The following is a 23,816-nucleotide window of genomic DNA, read 5'->3' as shown; positions in this document are numbered from 1 at the left end:
TGTTTACTCGTAAATATTCCGTCGATCCTGCCTCTCACCTGCTCATCTAAACATTTATACATCGTATTTCCAAAACCCCAGCATGGATAGAGGCGCAGCAAGGAGCAGAAAAAGGGCCCAAAAAGACACCAAACCTTCCGCAGCCGACACTCCTGCCATCCAGGAACCAAGCAAACCCATTGTTCCGGAACAGAGACCCAAGAAACAGAAGCGTCCTGAGAGAGGCGAGCAATCGAAGGATCCCAGCTTGTACAAGCCGAAAGCGGTTCGCATTTCTGCTGCTTTGATATATTCAGAAACACCCTGTGCTCTTCCTCCACCTATCGAGCAGCTCGAAAATGTCCGCAGAATTGATTTGAGCGGTAGTGAAGCCAAAGATGTCTCCTGGCTCGAGGGTCTGGGAGTTACATGGCTCAGCCTTGCCAATTGCCCCGTACAGCAAGGATGGGAGGCGGTTGCTACTTTATCTGAGCTGACCGGTGAGCCCCCCCGTTGCAGCTAGCATATACCGCGGTTGTTCACTAATGGGACATGCAGTGCTCAACATCAGCGGCTGTGGGCTTAAAAAGCTACCTGTGGCCCTTAAAAGTTTAACAAAACTCAAAGCTATCGTTGCTATGAACAATGAATGGACGGAACTTGATGAAGGAGTAGTTGGGGCATGGTCAGACCTCAATTCGCTCAGTATGTCGTTCAAACCCTTCCTCTTTTCATTGTATATTAATCCGACTTCTATTCATAGTTGTTTCTCACTCTCCCAATCTGGTGTCCCTCCCCTCAACGTTATCGGACCTTCATCATCTTTCAAAGCTCACATTCTCGCACTGCCCTCGTCTTTCCGCTTCTGCCCTTCCAAATCTATCATCACTTCCCTTACTGCGAGATGTCAAGATGAACAATCTCCCCAACTTGACCGCCCTTCCTTCACACGTTTCTTCTTGGGGTAAAGGTGATATGTCGGTCGTTGGAAAAGGGCAAGGTGACTCTCCGCAGTACGGAGATGGCCTACAAGTCCTCGACCTTGGAAACTGCTCCCTCGATTATCATGCGATCGCTTCATTGTTTGGTCTCACTGCGTCCAAGCGTAAGCCACTTTGGCCACACCTTCGCTCTCTTTCCCTTCATTCCAATCCTATCGCCACTACACATCCTCAGTATCCTGAGCTCTTACAAGCTTCACCCGATCTACCCAATCTGCAAATCATCGATGCGCATCGTGTTGTGGAAAGAAAGAGAAAAGGCGAGAGATCGGAAAGCAAGGCCGACAAGAGGGCAAGGGAAAGGAAGGAGGGTCAAATGAAACCTTCGGGAGCAAATGTAGGCAGCGGAAAGATGAGGAAATGGGGTCAAGTGACAAAGACCGAGAAGGATGGCGACACGGAGCAAGCAACAGATAAGGGTGCGAACAAACCAAAACTGTTCAAAGGAGAAAAGAAGACGGATATCGGCGATAGCGCACCTTCAAAGAAAAGGAAGCATGGTGACCAAACCATTGAGACAGTGACAAACAAACAAACGAAGCTGGACATGCCTAAAAAGAGAAAGAAGCACGAAAGTGCACCTTACTCATCTTCATCTACTTCCATACCTAACACTATCACCAATACTCTCAATGCTCCTGCAGCTGATCCCAAAGAGCTAAATCGATTACCGCACCAGGAGGACGCGTCCAACGTCAAAGATTATCGCAAGGAAAAGTCTGCTGTTGTGGGCCTCATTGAGGTAAACAAGGACGGCGGGGAAGTCAAGTTGAGCACTCACAAGAGGAAGAAGATCCAAGCAAAGGGTCTGATTGGCAAGGAATCTACAGGGGGCGTGGATTTGAAGGAGGTATTTGGGAAGGCAAAGGCCTCAGAGAAGGAAAGAGAAAGCGAGAGTAGTGGGCTTGGCGTTGGAGGATGGTGAGGCGCATAAAAACATATGTTTCACATTGTTAATCGCGGTTGCATTGGACTTGTATGCATATTCTGTACTATTCATCTAAACATTCTTACAACATTGTCATTGTGGCATATTAGTCATCACTATCCTCAGAACTTTCATCCTCTATATCGCCGGCCTCGGCACCCATTGCCAAACGCCTTCTCCCAACGCCTCCTTCCACAAACCCTGGTACTGTGATCTGCTCCATACTATCGGTGAAATCAAACCCTCCAAGAGAGCCAGTGTCTTCTTGTGCTGGGAATTGTCCAAAGGCATCAGACATGGCAAAGCTATCCAATGCCGCAGATGCCGCGGCGTCTACCTGTGCTTGATCTTCCGTCATATCAGGCGTCTCATCCACAGCATTTGGATCCAACCCATCGAGCTCCGCTCGTAGGAGCCTAGCCATCTCATCTTCTTCGTCATCACCTTGTTCGACCACATCTCCCTCGCCACGATGTGCTTGGACAGCCTCAGCGTCTTCATCGTCATCATCATCACCAAACAGGTCGTCCCCATCTGAATAATGTGGCGAGGAAGCCTGTTCACCATCTTTAACTGCTACAGGCGTTGGAGCTTCGCTATAGCCATCTCCGCCTTCGTCAAGATCCACATCCATCGGAGTCTCGGTTGTGACGGTAGACTCTTTGACGTCCCTGTGCTCGACGCCTTCCCCTACAGCGGTAACTTCAGCAGCCTCTTCCTTCTGCTTGGCAGCTTCCATTGTGGAACCCTCTTCTGCTTTTCCGAGTTCATCGACAAGGGCCTGTCTTGCGCCAATTTTGGCAGTGACATCGGCTTGAAGTCCGGCAATTGTTTCTTCGAAACGTTTCTAGGTAGTTGGAAAAAATAAATTAGTCGACCGAAAGAAAGCCTATGTAACCTATGACGTACGACCATGATAGGATTACCACCTGTGAAACCAGCACGTTTCTTATCAATGACTGTTTCCAGGGCCTTGATCTCGCTTGTAAATTGCTTGATCTTCGCTCTCTTCTCCAAAGTTTCCTCGTCATACTCGGACTTATCACCTTCATCATCATCGTCATCGTCTTCAGATCCGCTTGTAGCTCCATCATCCTCAGATAGACCCGTGAACTCAGACTATTCGTGGTCGATTATTAGAATTTCACATGAAAAGTATGTCAAAGGATACGAAACTTACACCACCTGTGCCTTCCATAAGAGCAGCCGCAAGTTCTCTGTAGATTCATTGATCAGCAAATTTCGTATGTACGTTTTGAAAGACGTACTGATCGAGGGTGCCATCATCCCCATCATCTTCTTCCTCTCTTTCGTAGTCCCCTTCGCCTTCATCGCCCATCTCTGTACCCCAGTCCGTCCCTCCTTCTCCCCAGTCTTCCATCTGCGAAGGCGCAACTGATCCAGGGTCATCATACATTTCTGAGCCACCATACTCCGAACCCATGTCTCCTTGGTTGTAATTCTGCCAAGTACCATTAGGGTCATAATCGATGTAGTACTGATCATCAATATCTGGGTCCTGATGAACGTCTATCAAGTCTGATTTCGTCTTGTGTAAGCGATGTACAAAGGGAGTGTGCTTGTGGAATAGCTTACCGAAAGCAGTATCCTCTGCTTCATCATCTTTCTTCAACAGATCCTCAACCGACTCTTCCACCACTTCAATCGCTAGCCTACTCATTCTCTTCCTAAATCTCCTCTTCCTGACGTGTTTCATTGGAGGTGTTATACCGTGCGGCCAAATGTATTCGTCTATCTTTAGCGGCTTTTCTGTTATGGACGCCTCGTCTGCCACAGGATTTTCAACAATTAGCATCTGAGAGATGTCGGCAATCTTGAACAAATGTCGGTTATCGAAAGTTTTCTGGGCTTCAATGATATTGGGAAGGTCGACGAGTTTGGCAGCATATGTCATGTTGTTGACTTTGAAGGCCGCTCTACGGGGATCTAACAGTTTACATGTTACCTTTTCGCTAACACAGCGTGTTTATGCAACCAGGCTCACCTAGAAATTTGAACTCAACACCGTCCAGACCTTTGCCCTTGCCTTTGACCATATCCCTCAACCCAGTGACGCCATTTTTCCCTTCTGCAACATCTCTCGGGACCCTCAAGATGAATTGTTCTTCAAAGCATAGAGGTTCCTCTGGATTTTCATCCAATTCTCGATCATATTCGCCCAGAAAACTTGACATTCTTCCACCAGAGGCCTCCGTTACCCCTCTCGACTTGAATGAAAGCTTAAGCTTTGCCACCCCTCCGCTCCCAGACGCATTCCTTTCAGATAACCTAGTAGATGCCCGCATCCCGCCTCGAGCACCTCTTGATCCGCGGCCGCCTCGAGAGCCTCTCCCTCTGCCTCGCCCCCGGCCCCTTCCTCGCCCTCGTGCTGACTCATTTGTATCAGCGGAATTTTGATATGGATATCCAGATAATTCTGCGCCAATTGATGGGATAGAAATTCGAGGGGAAGGACCAGCATCTGCGGAAGCGAATGACGCAGGGGGCGCTGCTGACACGGTGAAGGTCGGAGCGTGTTCTGGATGATATGACTCGGAAGGAAAGATAACTGATGAGTGGCCTGGGCCAGCGGTACTCGGTGCGGGTGTCTGATGAGGGTCCATTCCGGGCGGGGTGGCTTGCAAACTACAAGATGCTACTTAGTGACACGGAAAAGAATGATGGTTTACAAAGTGACAACAACGATTCGGATAATACGTAATCATGCCCACTGTGCCCAGATCGATATCGGGAAATTGGCCCGGTATGCAGCGAAAGGGCACGTTGTAATGCAATGGCCCTACGGCCATGTCACATCACTTCGAGCACCCACTTATCGACATGACGGAGGTGACCGCAGAGATCAAGGAGCGGTGTAGAGTCGTTGTTGAAATGGGATACTTTATTACTTTTACTTTCTTTTACTTAGAAGTCCACTATAGGTACTTAGTCCACTCTAGGCTAGCTATCTGTGGGATTCTCCTTAGATATAATCTATCTTCGTATATGCAGCCTTATAGGCAAACGCTTTATAGCGCAAATACAGCAGGACTGTATCAGCAACACCAGCATGCTCGACATGAGACCCGAGCTTAACTAATTGTTACCACTATACCAAACTATCACCAGATACATAGGGTACTTCCATCGTATGTACTATGACCACCACAGCCAAACCTTTGGGAGGCTATATTCCCTAGCAGCCTTTACAGTCGTAAAGTCCGTCATCAGCCTTGGATATCATGGGTGGAGGTCGACGGAACCTAATGGATGCATTCCGTGGGAGACTTTAGGGGTTTTACGCTACAACGTGACGCTGGCGCTCCGGATCACATGACATTCGGCATCCTGTTCCCTGGAAACATCCGCTGCAAAGCCTCTACCATAGATGTCACCGCGACCACAGCAGGACATCTGGGTGAAGCGGTCCCGCTCACACCCTACCAAGAGCTCAGCGGCAGTCTACAGTTTCTAGCATCCACCAGACATCCCTTTTTCAGCATCCTATTCCAAGTTACGACCTCACGGGCGTCCATTCCGGAAACAGAGTGTGTAGCCGTGTCTGAGGCAGCAAAAGCACGCCGTTTCTTCTCACAGACTGTTATTCGAAGAATTGGCGTATAAAACCGGCAAAATCCCATTCCATTGCGACAACTAGGGTTACCATATTACGAAAGGTGAGTGTCAGGATGTGCGCTGTGATGGGATTGTAGGGTGACACTAGGCAACAGGGAGCCAGCATCAGAATTGTAGCATGGTGGCAACCTAGATTACAGGGCATAGCGTGACGAGAGATGCGTAAGAGCGTTATCGTATACCACAAATGCTTCGCAATGCCCTCAGTAGTGGTGGAGTCCTTGCCCTAATAAACTTCTACGCCCGCGAAGAGGAGGGCCACTGCCTCCACAGGACACTTGACGTGGTTGACGAGTTCAAGTAGATAGTTCGAAAAGGACATGAATCGATGTGCCGGGTTGCATCGAATCAAGGATGCGCCAATATGTGAGAAATATCCAAAAGAGCTTTATCTAATTTATTCATACTGACATATACTGACGCCCTACTGGTTCATCACCTCAACTGAATCCAACAAACACCCGCTTTCTATCTTTTAGAGCTTACTGCCCTTGACAGCTTCGTTTGAGACTCGAACAACGGTCTTGCCTAGGTTTTTTCCCTCGAACATCTCCCTCAACGCCTGCACGCAACCATCCAACCCGTCAATGACATGATAGTTGAACTCCATCTTGCCCTTCTGGACAAGGTCGGAAAGATACTTAATACCCTCCGGGTAGCGGTCAGCGAATTGGAAAACAATGAATCCTCGCATAGTGGCCTTCATGGAAATGATGTTGAAATAGTTATAAATGGGGTCGGGGACGGTGGCACTGATGACAGTGAATTAAATACCAGTCTTTTGGGCCATCATGGTAGCACTCACTTGTACTGGGAAATAGCACCGCATGCAACGATTCTGGCGAAAGGGTTGAGCTGGGCAAGGGCCATGTCGAGAATTTTACCGCCGACTGAGAAATGTTATTGGTAATTTTGAAGCTTGGGTGATATGTGACTCACCGTTGTCAAAATAGACGTCGATGAGACCGACGTTCTTGAATTGTTCCTTGAAGTCATCATCTTTGTAGTTGAGGGTGTTATGAGCTCCGAGCTTCTTCAGGTAATCAAGTTTTTCTTTCGAGCCGGCAATGGCGGTAACCTTGCAATTGGGGTGGGCAAGAGCAATTTGTGTTGCGACCTATGATGATAATTTTTAAGTCAGCCTATTAACAGTGACTTAATGGGTAATTGAGACATAAACTGACGAGACCAACTGCGCCAGCGGCACCAGAGATAACGACATGATCTCCATCCTTAACCTTGCCAACCTCGATCATACCCTGGGTGAGTGAACATAAGTATGCTACTTTTAGAAAATTGTAAATGTCAAGAGTGATGGATACTCACAAAGTAGGCGGTCAAACCGTTCATGCCTAAAAGACCGAGGTGGTCAACGTCCTTAGCTCCCTCAGGCGTCCTGGTGATTTCATTAGCGCTCACTATGAGGACTAAGCATATTACTCACTCTCTTTTGGTAAGACCGTCAGTGGGGCCAACGTAGTACTCTTGCCAGTTCAAAAGGCCAAGCACCTGGGCTTGTGGTCAACAGAGCTCAAAGCACTCGCCGGGAACAAGGCCTCACCTTGTCACCAGCCTTGAAATCTTTAGCTTTGGAGGCAAGGACAGTGCCAAGACCGTTTGCTCGCATCGCTGCCCCAATCTCCACTGGTGGCAGGTAGGAACGCCCCTCGTTAATCCAACCTCGCATTGTGGGATCCTGAGTGTTGCACAAGACAGAGCAGTCAGCGACGGACTAAATGCTTGCTATTGACTGGGTAACACAACCTACAACGCTGGCATAGTCAACCCTGGCGAGGATCTCTCCATCCTTGAGCTCTGGGACATCGACCGTCTTAGACTTGAAAGTAGTATCTGTCACCGGGCCCTTCTGAGGGCGCTCGTTCAAGATGATTTGGACGTTTTTCTGAGGGTTGGTCATAGTATAGCTCAAGTCGATTGGTTTAGTTATATATGGTATTCGTTTATGTACAGTGATGATTTGCGTGGTGAGCGGGAAAGATGATGGGAGATTCTCTCTTCGGGTTTATATAGCGCAAAGCGCAGTGATGTCGATGTCATGGAAGCAACGTATGCGGCTCCCAGCTTGAGCTCCAATATTATTAAGCCCACCTTGTGTTGGCACTCTGACCTCCACCTTTTGACCAGTCACAAACGAGGTGCCATGACGCGACTCCGGTCACAACCCGAGCCCGCAACACCCGGCCACTGGCCAGCCAGGTGGAGATCGTAGCTTAGAATCGCGAGCTACAAGAGTATAACATAAATCAATGCAGTACGGCACATGGTGGATTCTGATTAATCATAGCAATCTAGCACCAGAGATCAATGGGTTTCTATTCACTATCCGACACAACCCTGCCAGCCATGCGCCGTGTTCTACCCGTAAAAACAGGCTGATCACTTTCATCTCCACTCTCACTCATAACACTTCTCACCCTGATCCATTATTCAATCAGACAGTCATCCAATACTTTGACATCACACACTCACCTAGGTGGAGGACCTCCTCTCGTGGGTCTATCTTCTTCTTCTAAAGGTACCACATCACTATCTCCGCTGTTGTCTCCAGACCAACTCTCCTCTTCCTCGTCGTCTATGAAAGAATCTTCATATCCCTCCGAATCCGTGACGACGTCCGTATCCACAGACAAATTACCAATGCCAACATGATCAGGCAGCCCGTCCTCCTGGGAACTTGAATCAGAGCCCGAGTTGGATCGGTCATCGCCAGAACCATGGCCAAGTGGGTGACGTTGATTGTAGATAGGCGCCAGAGGGAAATCAAAAAAACGTTGTGCAAAGAATTCTTCGCTACTCTCATCTTCTTCATCGTACAGCCAGTCAAAATTGTCGAAATTTTCGTCACTTTGACCTTCCATTTCGCTGTCACTGCTGAAATTATTACCGCACGTAGTACAGTTCCCATCTTCAATCTCCCCCATACATTCAGGGCAACGTAAACAATGGTCGGCATCATCATGCAATTTGTAAGTTGTTGGATCAGGTGGAAATATGAGTTCCCAAGGATCGGAAGCGGTGGACGAAGGCAATTTAGAGGGATGCGACGCTACGGGAGGTGAGGGATTGTCTTGATGTAATCCAAGCGGTTCAAGGATGCTGCGCAAAAAGAATACGCGGGTGGGGCGGCGCACAATAATACAACGGCACATGTGGCAGATCTTGGTGTAATAAGAGAGGTTAGACGTGGAGGTGATTGTGGTAGGCGGGCGTCGATAAGCCCCAGGCGAGCGGAACCAATTGAACAAGCTGTGACGAGGGTAAGTTGTTAGACCATGTGGATTAGATTAGAAAATCTGTCTATCTACCAGGATTTGCAAGCCATGTGCCCGCATGACAGCCTATTGTAACCCACGATTAGTGCCGTAGACAGGACCAAATGGAATCAGAGAATTACGACGCCTTACATGTAAGGATCTTTTAATACTTCGAAGCATACCGTACAGGTAAGAACTTCCGTCAAATCTTTTTTGGTACTGTTATGTTGTTGCATAGCCTAAGTTCCATAAGCTTAACAAGCTCAAAGGGAGTGCGTTGCTCACTGTATCTAAAATCTCCGTCTTTTTGTTGTTGACTTCGACAATTCTTTGCAATTCTTCTACTCTCGCTTTCAGTTCATCTTCGTGTTTTGTGAGATTCTCGACTTTTTCTCTCAACCTTCCAGCTTCTTCTTGAGCCTTATAAAGCTCTATATGAATAGCCTCACGTTTTCGCGCTTCTTCACGGAGACGGATAATGTCGCGGTCGAGGTTGGCTGCACGGGCCTTGTCATTGACAGGCCCAGCATTCGACGATGGTTGCGAAGTTGCAAGATCTGTGTTGTGCTTGGTGGGCAAAATAGCGACCTCCAATATTCCTGACTGAGATATTGGAGGGGTAACTTGTGTGCCGTATTTGTTCAGAAGAGGTCTTGAAGGACTGAGAGGACTGGTCGGTGGCGCATAGGAACTTTTTATAGCATCTGACTGCATGGCACGGGTATTCTTGTTCTTCTTTCTCTTATTCTTCTTCTTCCTTCTTCTAGACCCTTGAAGAGAGCTTGTTTCTGGAGCGGATAGGTGAATAGAAGCATCAGATACGTGCTGCTTATCCTGCTTGTTCAAGCTCTTCTGCTCTGTATCTGAAGCTGCTGGCTGTGCCGCAAGAGCTGAAGGTAACGGGCGCTGGTACGGATGGAGAGCTTTGCGACGCGGAGATGAACCTTTGTGGGATCTGGCCGAAGGGGGCATGTTGTAGAAGATGAAAAGGAGAGGGAGGAGGAAGACGAGATCTAAAAGAGTAATACAGCTACCGAAATAGGAGAGAGGAAAGCACCGGACGCGCAGAGCCTTGGCCGACCGAGGTGGACGTGAATGGATATTTTTCCCACGGTGATGCAATAAAAATTGTTGTATTTGCTGCTGTGATGACAATAAATAACTATTAATAAATAACTGCGTGCGCGGCGGCTGACCGGTAATTGACACGTCAGGGCTTCCTAAAAATAAGTTGAAGAAGAACTGCTGCTGCTGAAGCAAGATTTATGGCCACACTCTATAGGAGGACATTGAATATTATTGACACATTTGCCCATTTACTGTCGTTCTTTAGAAGACTACATACAATCCCAAAATGGCCCACAAATCACACAGACACAAGGCCCTTCAGGCTCAGCTCGAAGCTCAGCCAACCATATCCCTTATATCTCAAAAGACTCGAAAGCCTCCTGTCCCCTCCATGGATGTAGACCAAGACGACGACGTTCTTATCAGTACCAACGCTGCTTCAACCCCTAATACCACCGGTCCCTCAGACGCCCCTGTCGCTGCGGCCACCACATCTTCTGGATTTGCCCCCCTTAACGCCGCCGCTCAGTCCACTGTCCTCAAAAATGAGTTCAGAAGGATCCCTATCCCTCCGCATAGAATGACACCCCTGAAGAGAGACTGGGTCAACCTTTATACACCTATGGTGGAGATGCTTGGTCTTCAAGTTAGAATGAACCCTCAGCGAAAAGCTGTCGAGTTGAAGGTAAGCACACAACTATTCATTTCTGGTCAAAATTTGTTGCTCATAGCAGAGAAAGACTTCCGGGCACACTGTGGATTCTGGTGCGATCCAAAAAGGGGCCGACTTTGTCAAAGCTTATGCCCTTGGATTTGATGTCAATGTATGTTTTAAATATGGATAACGGAAATTCGGTCATTGGTTGATAGAACATGTCAGGACGCTCTGGCGCTCTTGAGGTTGGACGACTTGTATCTTGACTCTTTTGAGATCAAGGATGTCAAGACATTACATGGAGACCATCTTGCTCGTGCTATTGGTAAGCTGCTTTACGTGGTCATGATGTGGAAAATGATGTAGTAACCATCTCTTGTAGGTCGTATAGCAGGTGAAGGTGGTAAGGTCAAGTTCTCTATCGAAAACGCCAGTAGAACACGAATTGTTCTAGCCGATACGTGGGTTCTTTCTGGGCTGTTCACTTTCAATTGGAACCGGAGTTGATCATTGGGGTTGTAGCCACATCCACATTCTTGGTTCTGTACAAAATATCAAAATTGCTCGAGATGCTGTCGTTTCTCTTATTCTTGGTTCTCCTCCAGGTATGATCGTATCTGTTGTTTTAGGTACGAGGCATTCACTGATAGCAAACTCAGGCAAGGTTTACGCACATCTCAAAGCAGTCGGTGCGAGGATGAAGCAACGTTTTTAGAGTTCATTATTCTTCTGTCAGCATTTGGGCTATTTGTACAATTATTTATCAGGTCTGCCTGTATGGCATGCATGTACACTCTATGTTTTCTCGTTCAACGTCTGTTCGCTGCTTGTACGTTTACGTGCAACCCAGAAAGACTGATGCCCAAAATGAAGCACGAGTGATCAGAAAAGCTGCACCACAGCGATAACGCCGTAAATCGCCGAAAGTGCCACATTCGTATTGAGCTCTCTTACCTTCGTTTTGACCATTGTTCTTCAAAATCCTCAGTACACTATCACGGTCTGCAATTTCAGAGGATAAAAAAAGCGTAGCAGCAAAAATGGTGAGCATATGGACGTCCTAAAATGAAGTGGCCAAGATGTTGCTAACATTCCGTATAGAAACCTATCATTCTCCAAGGTCCGCTTCTATTCATCTCTTGCAACCCAAACGCATTTCAGCTAAATGTACTGTGTCTTTAGGTCACGAGCGATCTCTCAACCAAATCGTCTTCAACTCTGAAGGCGATCTCCTCTTTTCCGCTTCAAAGGACAGTGTTGTCAATGCCTGGTACACTTCAAATGGCGAGCGACTGGGGACTTATGGCGGAATCAAGGGCGGCGATGGGCACAACGGTAGCGTCTGGACTGTCGCGGTGGATTGTAAGTTGAATATTCTGTCTAGGATTTTATTGGATCTGTAAATGGAAGTGGGAGTGGAAGGAGATCTTTGTTTGGTTGGCAAAGGCACTTGCAGAAACAATGATCGCGGGAGAAATCGAACTTTACATTGGAAGAGGTTTTTGGACTTACTAATCTTGAAATACATAGCTCAAACAAGATTTTTACTCACTGGAGGTGCCGACAATGCGATGAAACTGTGGGAAGTCAAGACTGGGGAATGTTTGTACACCTGGGAGTTTTTAACCGCTGTGAAGAGGGTTGCATGGAAGTGGGTCCTGTTTTATGCCAGACGGATACGGAAGGTATACTGATTCGAGAATCAGCGAGGATGATGACATGTTCTTGAGCATTACTGAGCAGAGAAGTGGACAGCCTAGTGTGATTAGGTGAGTTGGCGTCTTCGTCAAAATCGCTGGAGTCTGTTGACATTATTTCTAGAATATTTCCCATCAATAGAGAGGACCCTAAATCCCGTTCGTCTTTTTCACTTGTTTTTTTTTCTTTTGCTACGGCTGACTCGCGTACAGAATCCACCACCCCTATCACTGAAATGCGCCTCAGCGGGTCTCGTGCCACCGTTGCTATCTGGGCTCCTTTGTCTGATTATATTATCACCGGCCACGAATCTGGAAAGATTGCCAAGTACGATGTTAAGACTGGAGAGGAGGTGCAGGCTGTTGAGGATGAGCACTCTGGGTTGATTTCCGACATACAACTGAGCCCGGACGGGACTTATTTCATCACGTCCAGTAAAGACAAGACGGCGAGAGTGAGTGGGAATCATAAGAATTGCAGAGCTGCTGCTGATTGTGATGTGATTCGTAGTTGTGGGATATTGAAACTCTTGAGGTTATGAAAATTTACACTACAGAGACCCCCGTCAACAGTGCGGTCATCACCCCTGAACGACCATACGTAAGTGTTACCAGACTCCCTTTGGATAGATCATCTTACTCAGTATCCTCTCCAGATCATCCTCGGCGGCGGTCAAGATGCGATGAATGTAACAACCACCTCTCAACGAGCGGGCAAATTCGAGTCCAGGTTTTTCCACAAGTTGTTCGAGGAAGAAGTTGGCCGTGTAAAGGGTCACTTGTAAGTTCTATTTGCCCTCCGTGTGCATTTTCAGAACACACTGACCTTATGCAGCGGTCCTATCAACACCCTCGCGGTGCATCCTCAAGGGCGGGCCTATGCGTCAGGTGCTGAAGACGGGTTTGTGCGTGTGCACTGGTTCGAGGAGTCTTATTTCCGTAGTCGGCCTTTTGGGGACCTTGAGCCTGAACCTGAGGTGTAGAGAGTGTGACGGACGTGGTTAGAGAGGTATGCATCTATGTAATTCTAGACGGTGGAGGTGAATGGAGTGATGCCAAGAGAATGATGGGAAGGGGGATTGATAATAAGTGAAACGCGTGCTGGTGTGTGCCTTGTACGCGAGTCTTGGCGACAAGGGATTTCTCTGGATATAATAAGTTGGAGGATGGGAGGCCCGGCTTGCGCTCCGACGACTCCAGCTCTTTGACAGAGACCACGCTCTTTTCCCGCCATGCTCTTCCCCGCCCTCGCCCTCCTCTGCCCCGTCTTGGTCGCCGCCCACGGCCAGCTTTCCTGGGTCCAGGTCGGTACAGGCCCGCAGTACCCCGCTTGGACTCTTGATGATTATTACACGGCCCTCTATCGCGAGTCCGGTCAGTTGTCATCCCCTCCAGACATCTCCTTCTCCACGCACTAACAAGGGCTTGACTCTTTAGATCCCGTCTGGGGGGCGCTTCCTGAGCAAAAGTACACGGTATGTTGCCACGTTTAAAGATCGGTAGTAGTAATAAACATACTTCTCGCTGATGATTTCTCTCTTAAGAGAAAGACCGATAGGACCGATCTTGGATTTGCCGATATCTTTAGTAAATCCATTGCTACGGGTGGCTACGAGGTTTGCAAAAGGTTTGATGACATGAGTCCCGTTGGAACCATCCCCGCCAAAGCTGGTGACCAAGTCATCGTCCAATGGAGTTCCGAATGGCCCTCCGAAGGTCATCCCGGCGTAAGGCTAACAGAAATGCCGTTTAGCATGCTGAGCTGACTTCCATGTCTGTGGCAGCCGATTGGCGAGTGGATGGCCAAGTGTCCAAACGACAGTTGCACCCAAGTTGACGCTACCACACTTGATTGGTTTTGCATAGCTCAGCACAATTATGATGCCGAGATTAAAAAGTGGCCTACTGAGATTTTGACCGAGTCACTTAACCGTCAGTGGATATTCACGCTCCCCACGGATCTTCCCCCTGGTAAGCGTACCCTGTCTCTACTTACTGACACTCATGCTTACTTGCGCAGGCGCATATCTCGTTCGACACGAGCTCATCGCCCTTCACAACAGTACTGGGCCCACTCCCGATCTTGTGTCATCCCCTCAGCATTATCCCATCGGTATCGAAATCATGCTTGATTCGTCCGGCACCACGCTCCCTACTCTAACTTGCAAGTTCCCTGGATGTTTCTCATACGACGACTATGAGTGGCACCACAACATCTGGGATGACGAGTGGCAAGGCCTATTGGTTAAATGGGAATTTCCTGGCATCGCCGTTTACCCTGGTGGTTACACGTCAGTCATGACCAATTTTGAATGAAAAAGGCAGGCTAATCGTCCATGTAGGACTGGCGTGGTCAATGGGGCATCTGCTGCCGTCAAGAACGGAATGTCTTCCTCCCCTTCCTCGTCATCTGGAGTGTCTTCCTCTTCCTCGTCATCTGTCGCGTCTTCCGATACGTCAGACTCTACTACTTCCTCAGGTGTCGTTGCTGTTAACGTTTCCGCTGCAAGTTCTCCATCTTCCAGTATCAGCGCCAACTCTGCTATGGCAACTGGTACGCCCTTTTTGTCTGCATTATGTATCAAACCATTACTAACAAGTGCCGCAGGCAAAAAAACTTGCAAGCGCAAGAAACGTAGCAAAATTGCTGGTCAGAAACGTCACATCCACCGCTCCAGAGTTGCTCACTTGGACAGACATTGAGCCCTGACCCTGCACTGTCTCAATCTCTCGTGTCTTATCCTGCGGGCGAATTATATCGTTCACGTCACTCTGCTTATAGCCTTGTGCAAACCATTTTTACGCGTTGTCGCTGGACGATAGCGTGCTGGATGGGGTCATTCTTTACTCTGGAGGCGCTGTTTTGTTAATACCAATGGCATATGTATTTCTGGGCAATTTATATTACTATATAGCGTTATTCAATGTCCGGAGATTTTGTTGATAGAGTACATGACAGTACGAGTACTGCGTTGAAATGGACCTTGATTGTGAGGCTGATATCGCAGAAAATGCCGTGGAATTATCAGGGTCACTCAATCTCTTCCCTCTCGACGCGACGACAAGTCGCAGCATAACTTTCCAGCCAGATCTGTTTCAAACGCTCATTTTCCCCACCATTTTTCGTCTATCTTTCCTCCGCCCCTCTCCTCCGCTCCACGGCGGCACATCCTAAAGCCCGTTTTCCTCACCGATATGCCCCCTCAGTCTTTCCCGTTAACCGTCGCCCCTCAGACGCAGCGGCTTGCCATTCGTGCAGCCCTTGCAATCTTGGGTCTTTTCATCCTCAGGGCGCTTTTTTCATCATCCAAATCGCCTGAAGAAATCCAGTCCCATGGTGTTCTAGAGCGTGTATACTCGACGGACAAGTACCTGGACGTATCGAAATACCAATTCTTACAGTCCAGATTGGGCAGAGATGACCGCACGTCGATGTTTGATGAAGAGGTCAAAGAGGGAATGTTGGACTTTTGGAGCAGGTACCAGAAGCCCTTCATCACCGGAAAAAGCTCAGCACACCTTGATACCCAAGTGATGCGGTCAGTCATTGATGAACTGCTTCAGTTTCACGGATGGGTAGCTTCAGCCTGTCCCACTCTGGTCAGACCATTTGGTCAAAATACAAGGGAAGATCGGTATGAAGATCTGGCAGCCAAGGATCATTTGTACTATATTGCGATTGTTATTCACTCTGCCGATCACTTCCTGGTTGACCAACTCGCCATTATTGTCCAACTTGCTCGTCGACTTGGTACTCGAAATATATTTGTGTCAATGCTTGACCACGCCTCCACGGACTCCACCCCTACTCTCTCTGACCTCTGCGAAGCTGTCATGACTATTCTTGGTATTGCCTTCCGCATCAGGCGTGTACCTCCCATGACGGTGGATCCCTCTGCCGCATATTACCCCCTTGAAGAAGCCGAAGCAAGGAATTTGGCTCTAGAGCCTTTGCATGAGCTCTGGAAGAAGAGAAGTATCAAGTTCCACAGAGTCATCTGGTTGAAAGGTTTCACCTGCCCTAATGATGTGTTAGAGAGCTTGAGGGTCAGTCAACTCAACAATGCCGCCATGGTCTGTGGTATGGATTGGGCGGAACATAATGGCTTCTTCATCTTCTCCGATCGGTGAGTATCACTCCCTGCCCAACAAGTCCATACTTAGCTGATTGCCATGCAGATGGAGAACTCGAGACATTGAGGGGAATCTCTTCCGGGCAGCCAAATCTAATTCCAAGCCCGAGGCCGGTCCTCCAAGAGACAAAGCTGGTACCGAGCGATTCTCCCATCACCTCCCATTCCAGAGCTTCTGCTGTGAATCCGGTACCCACATAGTGGATCCCGAGCAATCCTATTACCGTAACATCCATTATCGCGCTTCTTCATCTGCCCACAATATCTCTATTGGGCAAGAAACTCCTAAATGGGACCCCGAAATGTCTTGCATGGACTCCACACAGATGTGGTTCTGCCGAGACTTGTGGACCGATGCAGCAAAGAGCGGCTTGAAGGATGGTAGCAAACGAAAGGGCCACTTCAAGTACAGCGGTCATAAGAGGGCTGCAATCCCTGCCCGCGCTGAGAAGATCGAGAAACGTGAAGCTCAGCCTGAGGCTGAACCTGAACCTGAGCCTATCGCCTCACCTGGCGAGGATGAGGATTCCGGTACCGATCTTGACGCTATGAACGAAGAGGCCTCAAATAACGCTCCTGAACCTTTCACGCCTCAGGAACTTCCTGCGTCTGCATTCCTCATCCCCAACTCTGTTTTCACTCCCGCCCGGATCCTTATTAACCCCCGATGCGTCACCACGTATGGTGGTGTTTCTCACACTCAGTTGGCGTTCGACTTGTTTGGTGGGCCTCATGACGATGAATCGGCTCACGAGGGTGGAAACTACATTTTGGAAGATTGGGCAGGTCCCCCTGATAGCTTTGTGTGTCAAGAAATGAGGACTACAGGTGGAAGGACAGCGCCAAAGAGCCAGAGAAGAGTAGGCTTTTTGTTGCAAAACGAGGTAAGCAGTCTTTGTATCCACTTGGCATCCCGCTGATGAATGCAGGTTGGGATCTAGGAGGCTTCTACGCACAGGTTTTTATTGGTTTTTTCTCTTTGTCCTTGTTAGATTTCAGACTCATCCTTCCCCTATGCATGGCTGTTATTAGATATCTTTAATGGCAAAGTCGTCTCAAATGGTCTTGGCGTAAGAATGCGTTAGAATCTGCAAGCCGAAGGGCGATAAGTCGTAGTCAAGTCTTTTTATATTCTCAGGACACAGACTCGACCTTGCTAGATTGTTACTATGGATTGCAATTCTTCTTCATCTTATCCATTAAAAATAACATCTGCTACATCCTCAACGAGATCCTCCAACAGATTCCATAGTCTGACATAGCGTCAATAGATATTAAAGCATCATTTTCCATCCAATAACTCACGAATTCACTAGCAACGGCGCCGTCCAGGATTCCCAGCTCTTCTTCAGTAAATCCAAGCCGAGGAACTAAAAACCACCTCAGCGGGACGAGTAGCATGATAATAACGGGAAAGCCAATCGCAGCAATGGTCTGTAATGCGACTGTTAGAGAACATCTTCATCTATCTACAAGATACACTAGGTCACTCACTTGGGTGATAGCAAATGTAGCGCCAAAACCTATCAGTTCAATCGCGGTGAATATTATTATTCTACTTTTCCGTACGCCACGCAAAGGCTCCGAAGGAGACGTTGCGCGTCGATCCCGGACCAGATACAACATTTTAGCAGTCACTCCGGAAGAGAGGAGAGCGTCGGAGCCCATATACCACTAGTATGTGTTCAGTAGAGGCAGGGTGTACGCAAAACTGCACTTACGAATAGGCCAGCTAAGACGCCTTTTGGGATAAGTCCCAAAACGTGTTCGAATGGCTTGGTCATGAGAATAAGGCCTACGCATTGTCAGTTCCTTCCCTACCCCTGGGACACCTGGATGTAATGAAACCTACAGAGGCATCCTTGAGCCAAATTAGATACCCGTTGCTCGACCACGGCCACAGGAATTTCTCTTCTTTTATCCATTTTCCGCTCGTTATTCCCATTGCTCATGCGTCTTCGTCTTGTCGACTGACCATCATATCCTCTGGCATTGTTGTTTTTCAACCCGCCACCTTCCATATGATCAAGTTGGACAGCCTGGTTCCCATCTTCTCCAGTACAAAGAGTGACATCGGAAGACGCACTAGAGGCGTCCTCGTGGCCCATAATGACTAATGAAGCTGTGTGTAGGGGTGCTTGAGGAATAAGACCTACAGGCAATAGTTCGTTAACCAATAAAAGAAATTCCCAACCAAAACTTAACTCACCGTTAGGAGCAGGAATACCAAGTAATCCTGCAATGAAAGTTGTGATACCAAGTATGAAAAAGTCCCAATGGAATGCTGCAGGTTTCTTCAGAGGATATTCTGAACCTTGTGCAATCAATGACTGATGCGTCATATATCAGCATTGTACAAAAAGGATCGCGACACTCACCGATACATTTGCGTCGAAGTAGAACAGAATAAAGAGCACTAGACCGAAAGGAAATGCGACACCAACCCACTTCCCCTCCAACTGCCAAAAGCGTACTAACCAGGCTCTCTCGCCAGCAGGCTTGAATGATGAAGCAGTCGTGGGCAAAGTCATACCATCTTCCAAGACGTACCTATAGCGATGTTCGTTCATTGAGTATGGATATGAGAAGATCAAAATCGACAAAAAACGTACTGATCAAATCTCCCCCAGTACGCTAGACCTGTAATGGCTATTATTGTGATTGGCATCCCATAATCTGCGCAGAACCTCCGAAATTGCTTGTTGACGTAGCCGGACCTAGCGAGAGCGTTGAAGTAATGAGGTAGAACAAGTGTTATAAGGGCAAGGCTGTAAGTTGCTCGTTAGTGCTGCACAGCTGTGGAAGGTATTGGTAGCTCACATAATACCGAGAAAAGCACTCGTTGTCGAGGTTTGTCTGAACTGCCGTGTTACGACTTGGATCCCATATTGCACATAGACGGCAGATACATAAAATCCGAATGTTTCGCAGGAGAATTTCGTGACGTACTTGAGACCCTGAACAGCTACGTCCTTCCCGATCAGTTCCATGAGACTTCAGACAGCGGTGCCCATACCATTAAGGATGGCAGCAACCCAATGGAATATGGCAGCCCATAGGTAGACCCAACCAATGAAGTGAAGATAATTGGGCCCATCTGTTTTGTTCCTTTCAAATATGTCATATATGGTCTTGTTGAAGACCGTGATGGGACCGGTGACTCCAGAGATCAATAGTGGTTGACCCCCAAAGAAGGATGCCATAAAAGCCGCCATAAACTACAAGGTCCCAAATCCCTGTGTCAACAGGTACAAGCTCCGGCGATGAAGAAAATCCTTACAGATGCAAGCAATACTTCTTGGACGCCATACTGTCCTGTTGTTTCCTATTTAGGATATGGTGGGTTACAATGAGCATCATTTGCCGCTTCGACAGGCTGTGATTTAATCTTACAATGAGATCTAGTGAAAATGCTAGACCTGGTAGAACCTAATAAGGATGTTAGATAGACTTCTGAAATCCCAGTAAAGCCGACCTAAATACATTTGCAAAGAAAATGAACTGTGGAGACTAATCAATTTATTTCATGAACTAGCACATATCATCCTTACCAAGGTAGAGGGTATGACCCTATAATTCCAAGCATCGACCCAGTCACTCCAGTACCAGGGCAACCGATTGACAACATCTCTGCGCATACCCCTACCGATATTCCATATCCATGACCGTTTCGTCTCAGTGCTGTCGACGTCTTCGTATGAGCGCCTAAGTTCATCAGGAGAGGTGGGATATGATTGTGACGGATGGAGTAGCGTTAGAGGAGGCTCTGGGGGATTGGGAGGAGGCACAAGGCGGGGACGAGTTGTTGTTCTCGACAGAGTCGGGGAGAGAGGGGGATGAGAACGAGGGGATATCTGCGAATGCCTGCGAGTGGGTGACATTATGCGATTGGTAAAGCTTTGGTGGCCAGAAAGCGGGCGAATAGCATCTGTTTGTTATTCCTTCCTCTGCGATAGTTGTACATAAAAATTGACTGTCAATTGTTTTCACCGATGATGATACTTGCGCCCGCCGCTGCCGTTAGTTGTTAATTAGTACCCGGCGTCGGCCAACACCGACAGGACCAATAAATATACTAATTCATGGCCAAGAACACTGATTCAACAAACGAAAGATTAGACGAACTTTCTATCATGGATGGGGATCCTTCTGTACAATTAATAATACACATATCTGCATGAGCACTATGGAGAAGGACTTCCTCGCTCAACAATAATAACTCTTAAAACATTATTACATTGTATGTCATTGGAGGAAGAGGACCCAACCGGAACCAGCAACTAGCGAGTCACCACTGTATGACGAGAAAGCCCGAAGGAAGTAGTAATAAGACAGCCACATTATGCTTAAAGGCTGAAGACACAGAAAAGGAAAGCCCGACTGATCGTATTAGGTAGGCAAAAGATACCAAGAATTCATCGTTTCCGTTACATTTGACTTCATAGTTTAGCAGAACAAATACGTATGCAAATCACAATGGACTAACCATATCCCTCACGATACCCTACTGAGTACAAACTTGTATTAGAAAAAAGGATCAAGCAATGTCAACCTTCCCATGGCCCCTTTGCTTTGCCAACTCTTCTTGTACAACCTTTTCCGCGTCAGGTGCTTCGATTGGATATTTCTTCACAAGCCAGAACATGATCTGAGCGAGCACTACGATGAGTGCCATGAAGACGGTAGTAGCAGAGAAACCAGGGATGTATCGGGGCTTGTCGCTAGCAGGCCACAGGAAGACTCCATAGATCGAAGCGCTATTACCCAGCGCATTGACGAGGGCGATGGCGACACCACGCTTTTCGGCGGGATGTGATAAGATGTTTGGTACCCATGTTAAAATCTTCGCTCAGTTAGCGCTGGCCTATATTGCGAAGTTTGAACTAGTTTGAACTCACGAGAGGTGGGAGAGCGTACACACAGCCAAACGCTAAAATAAGGAAAACATATTGCACCATGTGCGTGGTGACACAAGTCACAACGATGAAGAAGACAGTACCCATTGAAGCCGCAATAGTAATAAATAGGGGTTTTGCCCTGAAATAATCGGCTCCCCAGCAGAAGCTAAGGATGAAAAGGCTAGCAACAGGTCCTTTGGTCAGTCTGCTGGCCCTTTTATTCGAAGCGAAAGAAAAACCTACAAGGCACACGCATAGAGAGGAATGGTTCGGTATTGGCCAAGATATCCGGTCCAGCCAACTGTTATGAGAGTTATTAATCTGAATGACACCATTAAGAATTACGGCTCTACTTACGGGAACCAATGAGTGTAGGAACGAAGTACTGAATTGTCTGTGCACCTGTGCAAAGCATATACAGGGCTGTAAACATCCAGGTCCTCCAGTCCACGACAGCCATTTTCAAAGCTTGCCAATGTCCGACATGTCCTTGAGCACCTGCAGTGTTGCCCAGGCCATCGTGAGCAAGTCGCTGTGCTGCTAGCAGACGCTCGTCTGGTGACAGGAATTTGGTGGTGGAAGGCCAGTCAGGCATGATGAACCAAGTGAAGAAACCAAGGAATGAAGAACCGCAACCTTCAATAATCTATGATGATTGTTTAGCACATACTTTTGTTGCCATATAATTCCACTAACGAAGAGCCACTGCCAACCTCTCAGCCCTCGAGCTCCGTCGAGATTCTCCGTCTGATATACAGAATAAGCAAAGTAACAGTTGTTGGTACATATGTACTCACAATGACACCGGCTAAAAGACCAGAAAAAGCACCAGATACAGCTGTAGCGGTATAATAGAGGGAGTATCGACTGGCAAGCTCGTAGCGTTTGTACCAGCTATTGAATCGTCAGCCGATTGGCTACTAGGAAATTCTCATAACCTTCACTTACGAAGACAAGTAGAAGGCCACACCAGGGGCAAAACCAGCCTCAACTACACCAAGGGCGAAACGAACTCCGGCAAGCTGGCTGTAGTTCGTTGTGGCAGCCATGCAAGCGGCAATACCACCCCAAAGGATACAAAGACCACTGAGATAGAGTGATGGACGAACTCGTGCGATGAAAAGGTTTGAGGGAATCTCAAATAACACGTAGGAGATAAAGAAGACCTGCCATGGCGGTCAGTTTACTGTCTTCTTAATCTGGTGGCAGAATATAAAGACCTACGAGGAGGACAATAGAGTACTGCTGGGAGGTTAAATTGAAGTCCTCTTCCAGCCCACCAGTTTTGGCATTTCTATTGGAGTTGATTAGCGGACACTCGCCTTTTGACTGTAATTTGCCATCACTTACCCTACATTGGCCCTATCAAGGTAAGAGAGGGTATATAGACCCCAAATCGTAGGGATAATCCTCTTGTCAATCTTCCTCAAAAGTTTCTTCTCTGCCTCCGACCCTGGCACATACTGTGCGGCAAGCTCGATTGTAGCTGCCTTCTCGTTGTCGATACTAGCGTCGTTCTCGTGCCACTCGTCATCTCTCTTAATAATGTCTGTTGCCGTCAAATGATCGTTGGTGGACATGGCAGTGTCGACCGGCTGTGGGGCTTGGTTGGAAGTATAGATAACAGATATTAAATACCAGTGAACTGGGCAAAGTTCGAAATTCGAAGAGTGTAGAAGAGCGATGAGAAGAGGCGAGGGCTTTGGAAGACGTTCTTTCCATTTCTCTTATACTCTTATACTCCTGAAACAAGCCCTTTTACTCGTCATTACAGTTTTGCTGTTCCCTGTCTGATCTTTCCTCCATCTATTGTGATTAGCCAAACGTTTATTGCCCCGGATTTCCCCAGATGGTTCCCCAGTATAGGTGCTCCGGGGTAATCTGGGGAGTCCGAAGACCATCAGAGGGTTCGGAGCTATAATCGGGGTAACCAGGCACAGTGCTTGGCGGGCAGTAGCGAAGCGGTAAATTATACGCGTACGTACCCCGGCAATAAAGTAGTTACTAAATAGTGAGTACTGAGCATGGGGTGGAGGACAGGTATGTAGACAAGCATATTGCGCATTATTATGGTACATGAAAAAGCGATAGATACTGTACGGCACAAGAGGGCAGGAACTAGATCTTGCGTTCTGACCCGCCGCTCCAAGAATCATAACCGACCCAGGCCATTCAGTCAGGAAAAGGGCAGGAACTAGATCTTGCGTTCTGACCCGCCGCTCCAAGAATCATGACCGACCCAGGCCATTCAGTCAGGTTTGCTTTTCTTCTTTGTTCCTCTTCCTTCGCTTTCGCTCTTGTGGACTCCTCTGAGCCTTGAGTGAGCTGATATATGCTGCATGCTCTACGGTGCTTGCACTTTGTATGCTGTTGGGTAGCTGACGTTTGCTCGCCATGGGTTCTCCTTCTTTCCTCCTTTTCTTTCATCGCTATTATTATTATCATGTCCCTCACGGTCTGGCAGTCTAAATACTCTACAACCCGAGGCAATAAATAAATGATTTTATTAATTGATAATAATATGCACTTCGGACACTCTCGCGCTG

General features: G+C 47.7%; 10 protein-coding genes and 2 non-coding genes; 6 read left to right on the top strand and 6 right to left on the bottom strand.

Moving 5' to 3' along the window:
• Window positions 1–59: 59 nt before the first annotated feature.
• Window positions 60–1,980, top strand: CNAG_00607 (hypothetical protein). XM_012191448.1 has 3 exons: window positions 60–479; window positions 538–684; window positions 743–1,980. Exons 1-3 carry the CDS (start codon window positions 83–85, stop codon window positions 1,903–1,905), a joined length of 1,707 nt encoding a protein of 568 aa, XP_012046838.1. The 5' UTR covers window positions 60–82; the 3' UTR covers window positions 1,906–1,980.
• Window positions 1,913–4,577, bottom strand: CNAG_00606 (transcription initiation factor TFIID subunit 7). XM_012191447.1 has 6 exons: window positions 3,914–4,577; window positions 3,505–3,855; window positions 3,177–3,447; window positions 3,089–3,125; window positions 2,818–3,027; window positions 1,913–2,755 (listed from the first exon to the last, which is right to left on the bottom strand). Exons 1-6 carry the CDS (start codon window positions 4,530–4,532, stop codon window positions 2,015–2,017), a joined length of 2,229 nt encoding a protein of 742 aa, XP_012046837.1. The 5' UTR covers window positions 4,533–4,577; the 3' UTR covers window positions 1,913–2,014.
• Window positions 4,578–5,268: 691 nt separating this feature from the next.
• CNAG_12083 lies at window positions 5,269–5,886 on the top strand. XR_001045370.1 has 2 exons: window positions 5,269–5,585; window positions 5,640–5,886. It is a non-coding gene; the product is annotated as a hypothetical RNA (non-coding RNA).
• On the bottom strand, window positions 5,759–7,664 carry CNAG_00605 (cytoplasmic protein). XM_012191446.1 has 8 exons: window positions 7,313–7,664; window positions 7,106–7,240; window positions 6,989–7,053; window positions 6,871–6,940; window positions 6,729–6,803; window positions 6,484–6,661; window positions 6,350–6,434; window positions 5,759–6,296 (listed from the first exon to the last, which is right to left on the bottom strand). The coding sequence occupies exons 1-8, from the start codon at window positions 7,460–7,462 to the stop codon at window positions 6,020–6,022; spliced, it is 1,035 nt and encodes a 344-aa protein (XP_012046836.1). The 5' UTR covers window positions 7,463–7,664; the 3' UTR covers window positions 5,759–6,019.
• Window positions 7,665–7,762: 98 nt separating this feature from the next.
• On the bottom strand, window positions 7,763–9,946 carry CNAG_00604 (hypothetical protein). XM_012190973.1 has 5 exons: window positions 9,105–9,946; window positions 8,970–9,058; window positions 8,871–8,903; window positions 8,035–8,811; window positions 7,763–7,980 (listed from the first exon to the last, which is right to left on the bottom strand). Exons 1-5 carry the CDS (start codon window positions 9,789–9,791, stop codon window positions 7,878–7,880), a joined length of 1,689 nt encoding a protein of 562 aa, XP_012046363.1. The 5' UTR covers window positions 9,792–9,946; the 3' UTR covers window positions 7,763–7,877.
• A 76-nt stretch (window positions 9,947–10,022) lies between these two features.
• On the top strand, window positions 10,023–11,353 carry CNAG_00603 (pre-rRNA-processing protein PNO1). XM_012191445.1 has 6 exons: window positions 10,023–10,572; window positions 10,628–10,711; window positions 10,768–10,867; window positions 10,925–11,003; window positions 11,065–11,147; window positions 11,202–11,353. The coding sequence occupies exons 1-6, from the start codon at window positions 10,174–10,176 to the stop codon at window positions 11,255–11,257; spliced, it is 801 nt and encodes a 266-aa protein (XP_012046835.1). The 5' UTR covers window positions 10,023–10,173; the 3' UTR covers window positions 11,258–11,353.
• A 171-nt stretch (window positions 11,354–11,524) lies between these two features.
• On the top strand, window positions 11,525–13,271 carry CNAG_00602 (eukaryotic translation initiation factor 3 subunit I). XM_012191444.1 has 10 exons: window positions 11,525–11,585; window positions 11,644–11,662; window positions 11,725–11,904; window positions 12,073–12,193; window positions 12,249–12,311; window positions 12,364–12,398; window positions 12,453–12,694; window positions 12,751–12,840; window positions 12,896–13,020; window positions 13,075–13,271. The coding sequence occupies exons 1-10, from the start codon at window positions 11,583–11,585 to the stop codon at window positions 13,220–13,222; spliced, it is 1,026 nt and encodes a 341-aa protein (XP_012046834.1). The 5' UTR covers window positions 11,525–11,582; the 3' UTR covers window positions 13,223–13,271.
• On the bottom strand, window positions 12,103–14,880 carry CNAG_12082. Its single transcript, XR_001045369.1, has 3 exons — window positions 14,236–14,880; window positions 13,655–14,144; window positions 12,103–13,599 (listed from the first exon to the last, which is right to left on the bottom strand). It is a non-coding gene; the product is annotated as a hypothetical RNA (non-coding RNA).
• On the top strand, window positions 13,340–15,238 carry CNAG_00601 (glycosyl hydrolase). XM_012190972.1 has 7 exons: window positions 13,340–13,613; window positions 13,677–13,714; window positions 13,784–13,966; window positions 14,024–14,210; window positions 14,260–14,530; window positions 14,582–14,793; window positions 14,848–15,238. The coding sequence occupies exons 1-7, from the start codon at window positions 13,472–13,474 to the stop codon at window positions 14,940–14,942; spliced, it is 1,128 nt and encodes a 375-aa protein (XP_012046362.1). The 5' UTR covers window positions 13,340–13,471; the 3' UTR covers window positions 14,943–15,238.
• A 91-nt stretch (window positions 15,239–15,329) lies between these two features.
• CNAG_00600 (capsular associated protein) lies at window positions 15,330–17,564 on the top strand. XM_012191443.1 has 3 exons: window positions 15,330–16,366; window positions 16,419–17,256; window positions 17,302–17,564. Exons 1-3 carry the CDS (start codon window positions 15,435–15,437, stop codon window positions 17,311–17,313), a joined length of 1,782 nt encoding a protein of 593 aa, XP_012046833.1. The 5' UTR covers window positions 15,330–15,434; the 3' UTR covers window positions 17,314–17,564.
• On the bottom strand, window positions 17,382–20,351 carry CNAG_00599 (anion transporter). XM_012190971.1 has 14 exons: window positions 19,924–20,351; window positions 19,856–19,873; window positions 19,766–19,801; window positions 19,653–19,697; window positions 19,389–19,590; window positions 19,193–19,337; window positions 18,985–19,140; window positions 18,751–18,922; window positions 18,582–18,702; window positions 18,225–18,524; window positions 18,094–18,167; window positions 17,867–18,046; window positions 17,678–17,806; window positions 17,382–17,625 (listed from the first exon to the last, which is right to left on the bottom strand). The coding sequence occupies exons 1-14, from the start codon at window positions 20,251–20,253 to the stop codon at window positions 17,596–17,598; spliced, it is 1,938 nt and encodes a 645-aa protein (XP_012046361.1). The 5' UTR covers window positions 20,254–20,351; the 3' UTR covers window positions 17,382–17,595.
• Window positions 20,352–20,769: 418 nt separating this feature from the next.
• Window positions 20,770–23,321, bottom strand: CNAG_00598 (nicotinamide mononucleotide permease). Its single transcript, XM_012191442.1, has 9 exons — window positions 22,621–23,321; window positions 22,495–22,564; window positions 22,219–22,436; window positions 22,068–22,164; window positions 21,967–22,017; window positions 21,628–21,916; window positions 21,514–21,571; window positions 21,271–21,451; window positions 20,770–21,215 (listed from the first exon to the last, which is right to left on the bottom strand). Exons 1-9 carry the CDS (start codon window positions 22,848–22,850, stop codon window positions 20,910–20,912), a joined length of 1,500 nt encoding a protein of 499 aa, XP_012046832.1. The 5' UTR covers window positions 22,851–23,321; the 3' UTR covers window positions 20,770–20,909.
• Between the last annotated feature and the right edge of the window lie 495 nt (window positions 23,322–23,816).

This window comes from Cryptococcus neoformans, chromosome 1, assembly GCF_000149245.1.
Source record: "Cryptococcus neoformans var. grubii H99 chromosome 1, complete sequence".
NCBI lineage: Eukaryota > Fungi > Basidiomycota > Tremellomycetes > Tremellales > Cryptococcaceae > Cryptococcus > Cryptococcus neoformans.
The sequence above is the reverse complement of the archived record's forward strand: the minus strand, read 5'-3'. Positions and strand labels throughout refer to the sequence as shown.

Bases quoted from the DNA above. Each gene is read 5' to 3' on its own strand.
- CNAG_00607 (XM_012191448.1), top strand. From the start codon at position 83: ATGGATAGAGGCGCAGCAAGGAGCAGAAAAAGGGCCCAAAAAGACACC. The intron at 480-537 runs GTGAGCCCCCCC...TGGGACATGCAG, and splicing joins TACTTTATCTGAGCTGACCG to TGCTCAACATCAGCGGCTGT. The intron at 685-742 runs GTATGTCGTTCA...TTCTATTCATAG, and splicing joins GTCAGACCTCAATTCGCTCA to TTGTTTCTCACTCTCCCAAT.
- CNAG_00601 (XM_012190972.1), top strand. From the start codon at position 13,472: ATGCTCTTCCCCGCCCTCGCCCTCCTCTGCCCCGTCTTGGTCGCCGCC. The intron at 13,715-13,783 runs GTATGTTGCCAC...TTCTCTCTTAAG, and splicing joins TTCCTGAGCAAAAGTACACG to AGAAAGACCGATAGGACCGA. The intron at 14,211-14,259 runs GTAAGCGTACCC...TTACTTGCGCAG, and splicing joins CCCCACGGATCTTCCCCCTG to GCGCATATCTCGTTCGACAC.
- CNAG_00598 (XM_012191442.1), bottom strand. From the start codon at position 22,850: ATGTCCACCAACGATCATTTGACGGCAACAGACATTATTAAGAGAGAT. The intron at 22,565-22,620 runs GTAAGTGATGGC...CAACTCCAATAG, and splicing joins CTTGATAGGGCCAATGTAGG to AAATGCCAAAACTGGTGGGC. The intron at 22,165-22,218 runs GTAAGTGAAGGT...ACGATTCAATAG, and splicing joins GTGGCCTTCTACTTGTCTTC to CTGGTACAAACGCTACGAGC.
- CNAG_00605 (XM_012191446.1), bottom strand. From the start codon at position 7,462: ATGACCAACCCTCAGAAAAACGTCCAAATCATCTTGAACGAGCGCCCT. The intron at 7,241-7,312 runs GTAGGTTGTGTT...TGCAACACTCAG, and splicing joins GGGTTGACTATGCCAGCGTT to GATCCCACAATGCGAGGTTG. The intron at 7,054-7,105 runs GTGAGGCCTTGT...CCACAAGCCCAG, and splicing joins ATTTCAAGGCTGGTGACAAG to GTGCTTGGCCTTTTGAACTG.
- CNAG_00606 (XM_012191447.1), bottom strand. From the start codon at position 4,532: ATGGACCCTCATCAGACACCCGCACCGAGTACCGCTGGCCCAGGCCAC. The intron at 3,126-3,176 runs GTACGTCTTTCA...ATGAATCTACAG, and splicing joins GATGATGGCACCCTCGATCA to AGAACTTGCGGCTGCTCTTA. The intron at 3,028-3,088 runs GTAAGTTTCGTA...GACCACGAATAG, and splicing joins TTATGGAAGGCACAGGTGGT to TCTGAGTTCACGGGTCTATC.
- CNAG_00604 (XM_012190973.1), bottom strand. From the start codon at position 9,791: ATGCCCCCTTCGGCCAGATCCCACAAAGGTTCATCTCCGCGTCGCAAA. The intron at 8,904-8,969 runs GTAAGGCGTCGT...GGGTTACAATAG, and splicing joins GTATTAAAAGATCCTTACAT to GCTGTCATGCGGGCACATGG. The intron at 8,812-8,870 runs GTAGATAGACAG...CCCTCGTCACAG, and splicing joins CACATGGCTTGCAAATCCTG to CTTGTTCAATTGGTTCCGCT.
- CNAG_00603 (XM_012191445.1), top strand. From the start codon at position 10,174: ATGGCCCACAAATCACACAGACACAAGGCCCTTCAGGCTCAGCTCGAA. The intron at 10,712-10,767 runs GTATGTTTTAAA...AGAACATGTCAG, and splicing joins CCCTTGGATTTGATGTCAAT to GACGCTCTGGCGCTCTTGAG. The intron at 11,148-11,201 runs GTATGATCGTAT...TAGCAAACTCAG, and splicing joins TATTCTTGGTTCTCCTCCAG to GCAAGGTTTACGCACATCTC.
- CNAG_00600 (XM_012191443.1), top strand. From the start codon at position 15,435: ATGCCCCCTCAGTCTTTCCCGTTAACCGTCGCCCCTCAGACGCAGCGG. The intron at 16,367-16,418 runs GTGAGTATCACT...ATTGCCATGCAG, and splicing joins TTCTTCATCTTCTCCGATCG to ATGGAGAACTCGAGACATTG.
- CNAG_00599 (XM_012190971.1), bottom strand. From the start codon at position 20,253: ATGTCACCCACTCGCAGGCATTCGCAGATATCCCCTCGTTCTCATCCC. The intron at 18,047-18,093 runs GTAAGTGCAGTT...AACACATACTAG, and splicing joins GCGTCTTAGCTGGCCTATTC to TGGTATATGGGCTCCGACGC. The intron at 17,626-17,677 runs GTGAGTTATTGG...ACGCTATGTCAG, and splicing joins GCGCCGTTGCTAGTGAATTC to ACTATGGAATCTGTTGGAGG.
- CNAG_00602 (XM_012191444.1), top strand. The intron at 12,312-12,363 runs GTGAGTTGGCGT...CATTATTTCTAG, and splicing joins GGACAGCCTAGTGTGATTAG to AATATTTCCCATCAATAGAG. The intron at 12,399-12,452 runs GTTCGTCTTTTT...ACTCGCGTACAG, and splicing joins TAGAGAGGACCCTAAATCCC to AATCCACCACCCCTATCACT.